At 46.5% G+C, this 10,509-nt stretch overlaps 1 protein-coding gene across 1 annotated transcript; it reads right to left on the reverse strand.

The window, feature by feature from the left end:
• Positions 1–224: 224 nt before the first annotated feature.
• LOC144139054 (uncharacterized) lies at positions 225–7,308 on the reverse strand. The gene is made up of 3 exons (XM_077671545.1): positions 7,146–7,308; positions 5,468–5,590; positions 225–480 (listed from the first exon to the last, which is right to left on the reverse strand). The coding sequence occupies exons 1-3, from the start codon at positions 7,305–7,307 to the stop codon at positions 259–261; spliced, it is 507 nt and encodes a 168-aa protein (XP_077527671.1). The 5' UTR covers position 7,308; the 3' UTR covers positions 225–258.
• Positions 7,309–10,509: the final 3,201 nt, after the last annotated feature.

Consider the following 10,509-nt stretch of genomic DNA (forward strand, 5'->3'; position numbering starts at 1 on the left):
GCCCTTTACAAAGCGCCTGAGGCACTAAAGCGCACGGTCCTCAATGTAAACATATAGGTAAAGGTGTATGCACGGACATAAGCACGAGCACAGGTGCTTACGCACTAACGAAAATTGCCTGTTGGGCGTTTCTACATCATTTGTTTTCTTTTGTGGGCGTTGCATGCTTGCTCAAAGAAAGGCACGAGGAGGTGCTTGGCGATTTCGTTTATTGGCAGCAAATATATTGCTAGTGGCACCTGTCAATGGCCTCCAAAATTACACAATTTCGACATTCAAGCACTGTTCTTTGTTGAAAGCGTCCGCCGAGCTCAGCTTAGTCAGGTACCCGTTCATTTTTTTCAGAAACCCAACGCGCCCGAAAGGACCCACGAGATCAAACTTCTGGCACACCGATCGGTATGGCTGGTAGTCGTACTCGATGTCGTAGGCTGCCACGCCAAAGGTCACTCCTGGGCAGTTGCTCCTCGCTTCGCATAACTGCGCCATGAATAGCAAGCGACACAGATATGACTTCACTTAATCAATCTTGTACCTCATATAACGCATCACGAGTTCTAATAGTGCACTGCGATATTTATATTTATATTTAATATTTACTTTTCAATATTTATTTATTTATTTATTTACTTATTCGTTTACTTATTTATTTATTGATTTATTTATTCGTTTATTTATTCTTATGCACATATTGCAATCCTTTCGCAGGTCAACGCAGGAGAGACGCTTTTACAACAAGATGAAAAACAACAATACAGAATAAACATGAGGACATTAAGTAGGGAGTTAACACTAGGGGATTGAATATCAGCGTTACAATCATTTGTCGTCTAGGGAAAAACCGAAAACTTCAACACGTCTGTGCGAGCGAGACAAGGCGTTAACTTTTCCGGGTGATCATAGCGCGTTCTTCAGAAAGGAGTTAGGTAATTACTGGGATCTAGCCCTAGCTTTCTATTGACAATAAGAGAATGGAGACCTAAACGGAGTGTTCTCCCACGTACCTGAAGTAAAGGAATGTTACTATCATGCAGTAAATCTGAGAGTGAATCATAAGGTGAAAACTTAGAATATATGAACGTGGTGGCTCTCCTTGGGATATTTTCCAACTTACCGATATTAGAAGATACGAATGGGTCTGAAACCGTACACGCGTACTCGAGCTTTGGCCTAATGAAGGAGTAATATCTGAATAGCGTAATTTAACATTAGAGGGAGCGGCTTTTTTATGTCTTTTAAAAACCCAGCTTACGCAATGCAGATTAACATATGGTATCAATATGATCATTTCATGATAAAGTGTTTGTTAATGTCAAACGCAAATATTTTACTAAAGTGACCTCTTTTAAGGGTAATGATCCCAACATGTAGTTATAGCTTAAAGGGGCTTTATTGCGTGTAATGAGCCTTAAGACACTTTTATCTGTGTTTAAAACCATTCCCCAGCAGTCACACCCATCAGATATACTAGTGAGAACTTTAGACAGGTGTTCTATATTTCACGGGGAGACCGGTGTCATTGCAAACTCTGGAGTGTTTAAGACCCGAGCGCTTTCCAAATCCAAAAAGTTACGAAAAACGTCAGGGCTCTTTGCCTTCTGACACCAATGTCCTGAAACAGATAGTTCATTGATAACGAACTCTGCTATGCTGCTCCCAACCTTTGTGCTGCTCGAACAATCCTTGCGAAATGGAGCGACGTGACCGCGGGAACAGAGCAGGTAAATTTTCGGTTGGTTGACTGCCTCATTTATGCGTGCATAGCGCGCGGGCGTTTCTGACAATCGTTCTCTTGTCCGCACGTGTCCCGTCGAGAAGGGGGAAAGGTAGCTGCGCGTCGTGTTATGCGTGTTTACGCGCACTACGCGTGTTCTTTCTTCAGTTCGAGGTATATTTACCTGTGAAAGATGGTTAAGTAGCGCAGTAAGGACGGGACAAAAGTAGGGACCACACAGGACTAGCGCTAGTCCTGTGTGGTCTCTACTTTTGTCCCGTCCTTACTGCGCTACTTAACCATGTTTCACAGTTCGAACCAACTAGCCCACATGTACGCATTGACAAGTATATTAACCGCTGTTAAAGGCGCGGCCGCTGGACCTGTGTAACTAGATTTTTACCAATCTCTCTTATTGACCGCTGGTAAAGAAGTGGCCATTGCCCTCTACCTAATTTTTTGCCAATCTCTGATATTGACCGCTTGTAAAGAAATGGCCATTGCCCCTGTGTACCTAATTTTTTACCAATCTCTCTTACTGTCCTCTGGTAAAGGAGTGGCCATTGCCCCTGTGTACCTCATTTTTTACAAATCTCTCAAGGAGGACATTACGTTGAGTCTCTTCCATGCATTCTTGATGAGCCACATCACGTAAGTGGCGGCCTTGCACTGCTGGCAAAATCACGAAAAGGCTAAGCTCAATTTACTAATTCGTGAAAGCATCAAGCGCGTCCTGGGTATCCCGATGAATGCCAGCACAGAGAGACTCATGCAGCTCGGGGTGCGCAACACTTTAGAGGAAATCATCGAAGCGCAGCACAAGGCTCAGACTGCCAGGTTGTCGTCTTCACCCGCTGGCAGGTAGATTCTGGCTGTTCTAGGCTGTAATCCATCCATAGCGGAGGAGCGCAAGGTTGGCCTTACTAAGGAGCGGAGAGCTGCTATAACCATCTCCACGTTTCCCCGCAACCTGCACCAGCATCACAATGCAGGCAGGCGAAGGGCCAGCGGCGAGGCCCTACTAAAACAAGTTCGCGACGACCCGCACTCCGCGTGCTTTGTGGACGCCGCGCAGTACGGCCGATCGGCAAACTTCTCGGCAGTTATGGTAGATTACAGTGGCACCGTTGTCAATTCTCCTTCTTTCAGGCACACCACCCCAGCTAGAGCCGAGCAGGCCATGGTGGCTCTTGCTTTACTTGACGACAGCCGGCATCCAATTTACACCGATTCCCGCGCAGCCGGTAGGGCCTTGGCATCAGGTTCCGTTTCGGCCGAGGTAGCTCGCATCCTAGGAAATAAGGTCATTTCCTCACACACTATCACCTGGTTTCCCGCTCACCTAAGGTCGCACTTGTCCTGTTTAACTAACCTCAATGAGGCCGCCCACACCCGCGCGCGCGAGATAACCCACCGCGCCGGGTCGGACAGAGGTGATTCCTCGGGGATTGGTTGGGAGGTCTTCAGAGACACTTTATTCACGTTCAACGAGATAATTCAGCACTAAAAACTGGGTAGGCGAACGTTTCCTCTACCGCACAAGAAACTCTCCAGGCCGCAGGCAGCCACGCTCAGAATGTTGCAGACCAAATTTTATTCTAGTCTATCCACCCTCAGCTTCTACATGGACACTTTTGAACCGGACTGCCCGGATTGTGGCGAACGTAGCAATTTAGATCATATGCTCTGGCGGTGTCCCTCACTTCGGAGCCCTCAACGCAGAACTGAGGAAGAGTGGCGCTCTGACTTGGAGAGCCCCGATCTACCACACCAGCTAAGGGCCGTCCAGAGGGCTAACGACGCGGCGGTGAGGCTCGGCCTCCCCGTCCCCACGTGGGAGCGGCCCGCAGCGCTGCCACCCTGAATGGCGGCAGTGCTCCTCAGGACCTTCAATAAAGTTCATTGTCTGTCTGTCTGTCTCACCTTGACCGCTGGGAAAGGGGTGACCATTGCCCCTGCGTACCTAATTTTTTACCAAATACTCCGCATTAGTTTTACAACTTAGGAAGGATACCTGGATGCCCGGTTTTCCAGTGTGCAATCTTGTTAACACTTCACGCTGAGGAAACTCGATCCCCAGCTTTTCTATCGTGCATCAACTGTCTTCGCCAGGGGGGGCAGTCATCCCCACACCGACAAGGTCGCAGATGGGTTGTGCGAAGCTTATCGCGCTCCCATCAGACGCTCACATCTGTCATTCTGTAACTTGAGGTCACTTCGAAATAAAGCCTTAAAGTTCAAATCCATGGGTTTATTAGTTTAGGTTGGTTGGAGGACTGTTTCGTTTTCAAGAGGTGATTGTTACGAATGTAACAGTAGTACGGCTGAGGAACATCCAAATAAGCAACCACTGAATGCCCGGCGCGTCTGCTGGGGGTAGGGGTAGATTTACTTTTGCAAATTGGTTTGCTATTTTTCATGTGACTTGGGAACGGGATAACAGCTCTGCTTTGTGCCCACCTTTGCGACAATCTTCCGAATAACACTGCACCGTGGGAGATATACGAACTGGAAAGAATAATAGGTATATATTGACACCCTTTAGCAATTGTATTGTTTTGAATACATGTCCGTCTAAACACATGTGGTAATAGCAGTTCTTACTATACCTCAACTACCTTTGTCATCATAAGTACGCCAAAATAACCAAACAGCGTGCCGCTGCATAGCGTTCTGCCGTATCCCACCTTTCTGAGTGAAATAAAACTGAGAAAATATCTGCCTAGGTTAGGAGAAAATAGGTTATGTAGTGCATGGGTTAGTATTTCATGCGGTTTTATTACGCCCCATGCGACCCCAAAACACCCTGCCTGCGGTTTCCCGAAAAGACTGCACGCCTTATATACCCACTAGTCTCCTATCCCCATCCGTGAAATTGGTCAACGATTGAACGGCCACCAATTCTCCTGATAGACATACCTGCAATGCCAGGTTCATGCCGGAGGTGTGTTTTGGTACCAGAACACCCCCAAGTTTTTCTGAGGCGTTGCATTTTGCCCCTTCTCTCAGTGCTTTTTCTTACACGTTATCAAAAAACTGCATCTAGATATTAACATCAAAACCCGAAAGGGGCAATAAAACGAAAATAATATACCGCTTGAGTGCAGGATATCATTCCTTCTAATTTTTTTTCTAGGAGTCGTATACCACCCATTGAAAAATATTCTTGGTTACGAATCTGCTAGACTGTCCGGTCCTTACTCAAAAAGGCACGTATGGCAAGTGGCTGCACTGGAGATTCACCAGGAATCAGTAAAACCGGCGGGTAATAGGGTATAACAGCCTGCATTTTTGCATGCCCATGGTGGCTTGCATTTTTTGTCTGCCGAAATTTGTTTTAATTTCATCTCTTCGACGTACACCGGCTGCCGGATTATAAGCTAAAATTCTGCCCACCGAGCTATGCTAAAGCTCATTCTTGTCTAGACTTCCGAAAAAAAAAGTAATTAGGTGCTAATAACGCAAGTGAAAACCTGCGCGGGATTTCGAATCTCGTGACATGCCGGTTTCTTGCGGCATTGAACGTACCTAGTGACACTAACTTCACAGCCCTGTTTGTACGGAAGTGACTTCCTTGAAAACGCCATTAGGAAGTGTTAACGAGAGCTTATTTTGCCCTTCTCCACGAAGAACCTTTCTCCTCAAGACAAGCTCAGTCTGGTATAACAAATCCGGTCATGCGTACAATAAGGCAAAAGGAGCACAACACGACCGTTATTATCAAACGTTCATCCTCGAGCGTCGCGCACTGACCTTGTTCTTTATCGTCCCCCAGCTTTCGAATGTCAGCGCTCGTTGTTCAGAGGGGCTGAACGTCAACATATGATGCTCGCTTCTTTCAAGTTTGTCGAAGTATTCGCTGTGTTTCTTGCAGAACTGTAAGACATGTAAGAGGAAACTGTTATGAAAGCAGGCCGTCGTCTGCATCAGTGGTCTCCATAATGCAGCGAACTGCTTGACCAGCCTTAGACTGGGTAGGCGAATGAGTGCTGTTGTTCTCGCCTCTCAAACAAAACACTAAGTTGACCAGCCTGGGTGGCTTACTGGCTAACGCGTTCTGCTGCTGAGCACCAGGAAGCTGGTTCGATTCCCCATCGTGGCGGCCGCTTTTCTGGTGCAGGGGAAAAGCAAAAACGCCCTTGTCTACCAGAGTCAGGAGCACGTTAAAGACCCCCATGTGGTCGAAATTAATCCGGAGCCCTCCAATACGGTACGCCGCATCGCGCGCGTTGCATCGACGCGTTAAACCCGATAATCAGTCAATTAACTAAGTAGAAGATGAGGACAAATTCCGGGGGTATGTATGGTTACGGGACGCGGTTTTTAATTCAAGGTCAGTTTCTCTTCTGCCTGGCGGCTGAGCTTCTGCTATCGGTATGTTGATGATGCTACAAAGTGTGATGTTTTGCTTAGAAAGTCAGTGTTGGTATAAAGATTGGCACATCGCCTAATTAAATATCCTGAAGATACGCCTCGTATCGCTGAGAATGATCGAACTCGGGTGTTTATAATTGTACGTAAGCGGAGGTCTCGTAACGAGTAAAGGCCCTCATCAAATGACCAGTGTAAACCTTCAGGAACATTCGACACTTTCTTCAGGCCTTCAGCGATGACCAGCGAAGTTGAAGAGCTTTGCCAGTGTTAGCTCGAAAATTATTTGGCTAGAGAATTTTCCGTTCTCTGTAACTAAGTGTGCCTGAAAAAAACAGCCATAAGCGCATGGAGATGCATATCCCTCTGTGTTATAAATCAGAGGCCTTTCACCATGTGAAAAGGGAAGTCCAAAGAAATCGCCGCTCTGGCTAGATTTGGTACGCTAAGGTTTCGGTATCATTAGGCATTTCATATGTTGAATCAAAAAGTCGGACAATAAGGACACGCGATTTCGGGGTAGAAAGAACTATGTTATATTATGGCATGACTACGCCTATGATGGCTCAGGTTCTAGTGCGCTGCACAGGTGCCTCCTAGGGGCGGGGGCATTGCGCAATGTCCGGAAAGTGAGAAAGCAGCGCGTGATGCGGAGTACACACGACTCGGAAGAGAAGTGGCGTTGGAGAGCACTATATATTGGAGCTGCTACCATACTCAGATGACAATGGCACGACATGAACCACGCAGCGTAGGAAAGCATCTTGCAAACCCAACGCTTACACCAGTCCTAATAAATCGACCTACACCACTGAACACAACGGGATTGCTTAGAAGATGATTTTGAAAGGGAAATTTAAGCCATCCTTAAAGTATTGAGGTCATAGGACATTTGTACTATTTTAGAATCTTTCCTATGGGCTGAACATTGTTGGTCTATGCTTTGTCTGTCTACGGGAACAATCTGACAGATCTTATCCATAGACAACGTCACTGTGACAAAACCGAAGGTTTTTATGTCCATAATTTCACCCGCAGTTCCACAAATCTTGCAGCTCACCTCGTATGGCTTCACGTAGTAATTTCCGTTGAAGTCCTCGCAAGGGCTGAAGAGCTTGTAGTCGTCAGGATCGTTACCTTGAGGCTTGTACATGTGACCGCTCACCGTAAACGACACAGCCAGGGTAATCTTGCTGGCAGCCTTGGCCACCTCCTGAAGCATCTGGCAGCTCGAGGTCTTCATGCAAGGATTGCAAATTAAAACCGATTCAGCGCACTGCGCAGTCGACTGTGAGCCCAATATTGTCATTCCATAGCAAAAGTGCTGCAGGCCGAAAAATAGAGAATTGGCTCGGATGATATCTGGATTTCAAACATGGGTTAGAACTTATAAAACACGGGCATTTATACGCTTCCCTGACGGGTTTAATGCAAAATGCTGCAATTCTTCTGGTAAATTTTGTTAGTTGATGCTATTTTGCCGAACATTTTCTATCATATACTAGGTGCTTAAGCAAGAGAACATTATAACAATAGCGTTTCATATTGGGTTTGTATTTGGCATTTGTCAATTTCGTCAAGCTTGCATGCGGGGAATCATAAGACAGCCAACCGAAACAACATGAAGCTGTGCGAGTCAAACACCTATTTTCCTTCGATATTACTTCGTTAGCACTACTGCTAAAACCTTATGAAATTTCCGGAAATATAAAAATACATAGGAAGTTGTATTTGAGCTCAATGAAACTTTTCCTTGGAGTTACCTGTTGTAATTAAACTATTTCTGTGTGTTCCCTGTTGTGATTATACTTTTTTTTCTAAGTACCACCACTATCAATAGTTAGAAAACGCAATGTTGGCGTCAAGTCAGCCTAGTTCAAATGTGAATAAATAAATCTTAGGTTGACTTAAAACCGAAAAGTATAGCCACTACGAACCCCTCAAGATGGTGGCTCGGATTTGCGCATGTACGCCGAATAGTTACGACATTTGGCCGGGTGTATAAAGTTAAATAAATGCAAGACCGCTGTACTGGTAATGGTAATACCAAGTACGTTAAACGACTTCAACGTGACCCTAAACGTTGCAAAACCACCTGTTTGTACAAATTCTGCCAGTCAGAGAAAACTGATTGATTTCATTGATTGTAGGGTTTACCGCCCCGACGCAACGCAGGCGATGAGGCGCGCCGTAGTGGAAGGCTCCGGATTAATTTTGACCACCTGGGGATCTTTAACGTGCGCCGAAATCTCGTACACACGAGCGTTTTTGCTTTTCGCCTCCATCAGAAAAGCGGCCGCCGCGGCCGGGAATCGAATCCGCGACCTCGTGCTCAGCAGCGCGACGCCTTAGCCACTGAGCCACCGCGGCGGGTCAGTCAGAGAAAACAAAGTTGCTTGTGATAACAACAACATTATAATAAAAAGCATTCTGCCAAAGAGCACTTTTCTTTTTTAAGTCAAGCATGCTTTATATTGGTGGTAAATATAAGAAAATTACTGTAATCGTTTAAATTTATAGAGCTATAATGTGAAAAAGCATTTTTGTCATTCCGAGTACATCAGTAATATTTAATAATAATAATAATAATAATGAGCCGCCGCGGAGGCTCAGTGGTTAAGGCGCTTTGCTGCTAAGCCAAAGGACGCATGTTTGATTCCTGGCCTGGGTAGCCGCTATTCTGATGGAAGCGACAAACGGAAACTACCCTGTGTTCGAGATCTTTGCGTATGGTAAAGATCCCCACTTGCTCAAAATTAATCCGGAGACCTCCAGCACGGCGCGTCTCATCGCCTGTAAAACGTCGCCACGTTACCCTCACAACCAATCGATATTATTTCATCACTCTATGTATTAGGGAGTGATGCGTTATTGGTGTTTAAGCATGCCGTAGTCAACAGATTACGTGAAATTTGAGCCACTCAATTGAAGAGCGCAGCACTCTGAGAGAAATAAAACTCCAACACTCGCATGCTTTATTCGCTTTTAACCTTGACATCCCGTGCTTTCGGACTCACGCCTAGTGCAGCCATCTGCCACCAGGCGCTCAGAAATGAGCGTAATGGGCGGCGATCTTTTCAGCCCGTTTACTCATAATTTTCGAAATATATTCTGCGATGTTTTTTGTTTCATGTTGTCTTGAGAGTGAAAACTACCAGTATATAAAACATGGCTTCAGTATATTGGTTGCACAAGGTTCCTGAAGGGTTTAAAGGGTGAGTATTGCGGAGAAGCTTCAAGCATTGTGCGGAAAGCTCCTTTCACCCCCGTAGCAGACCACGTGCTGATCCCTCGGAGGGTGCTTTGCCTCGTCGTTGTATCAGTCCGGGTTTCGAAAAAGTCGCATGTTTTTTATGCCTACGCGGGTTACTGGCGCATTGCATAAGAAACAGATAATGTGGGGTAAAAGAGAAGCGGTGGTGCGAGTTCTGGGTGCTGTTACAAATCCTCGGTTGGTCAGTGGGCACGCGCTTGTGTGCATGCGTGAGTGTTCGTGTGTACGTGCGTGCGTGAGTGCCTGTGCCCGTGCGCGCGCGTGTGTGTGCGTGCGTGCGTGTGTGTGTGTGTGTGTGCGTGTGTGTGTGCGCGTGCGCGCGTGCGTGCGTGCGCGTGCGTGCGTGCTAGTGCGCGCGTGTGTGTGCGTGTGAACATAAAGCAGTCGTGAATGTCGTTGTGCCGGAATAGAAAGTTTTGTTAAGTACATTTCACTTGTCTCTGCTTTCCCTCTTTATACAGCCCCATGTGAGAATTCAAGTGACAACACATTGGTAATTGTCGTGGGTGTCCTTTACAGCTTCGCAGTCCAACCATAGTCACAGCGTGGATTGGAGCAACAATTTCTGTAATATGACTAATTCGATAATTAGTGAAGATTATTTAAACCACTTCTATAGCAACAAAGCTGGCAAAAAATTTCAAATACAAGGTTGCATAGCGGTTTCCAAAAGTTTCGAATAAATATTTTCCGTACTATTTTTCCTCTTACTCATGCATGATATACAAAAACAATACGTGACATGCCCGCTTGCGCGTCGTGATTTCAGTGCTCTGAAACGTTCGGTGCACAAATAGCCCCAGGCGTGCTGCCACTTAAAAAAAATTCCCCCGCATTTCCCCCAGGGGGAGAATGTGAAAGTGCGAATGCACGGTTGTCGGCCCGCTTGCGGCGCTTGCGCTCGGCCGCCGCAGCCCACCGCCTCGCCGCCTTCTCTTCCATCTCTTCCATCGGGTTTGTAGTATCACGTGTACACCACGCAGTTATCAAGCCGCTATAACGCCGCTGAGTCGCCAACGCACGCCGCTGACGACGTAGTTTGAATGCGTTAAAGATATAAGGCGCGTCACTGACACTGATATCAGCGTCGCGTCCGTGGCTTGGTCGGTAGAGCGTCGCGCTGCGGCCGCAAAGTCCTCGGATCGAAACC

The sequence above is a fragment of the Haemaphysalis longicornis genome, unplaced genomic scaffold, assembly GCF_048455015.1.
Source record: "Haemaphysalis longicornis isolate Haplotype H1 unplaced genomic scaffold, Haemaphysalis longicornis Haplotype H1 scaffold_5, whole genome shotgun sequence".
NCBI lineage: Eukaryota > Metazoa > Arthropoda > Arachnida > Ixodida > Ixodidae > Haemaphysalis > Haemaphysalis longicornis.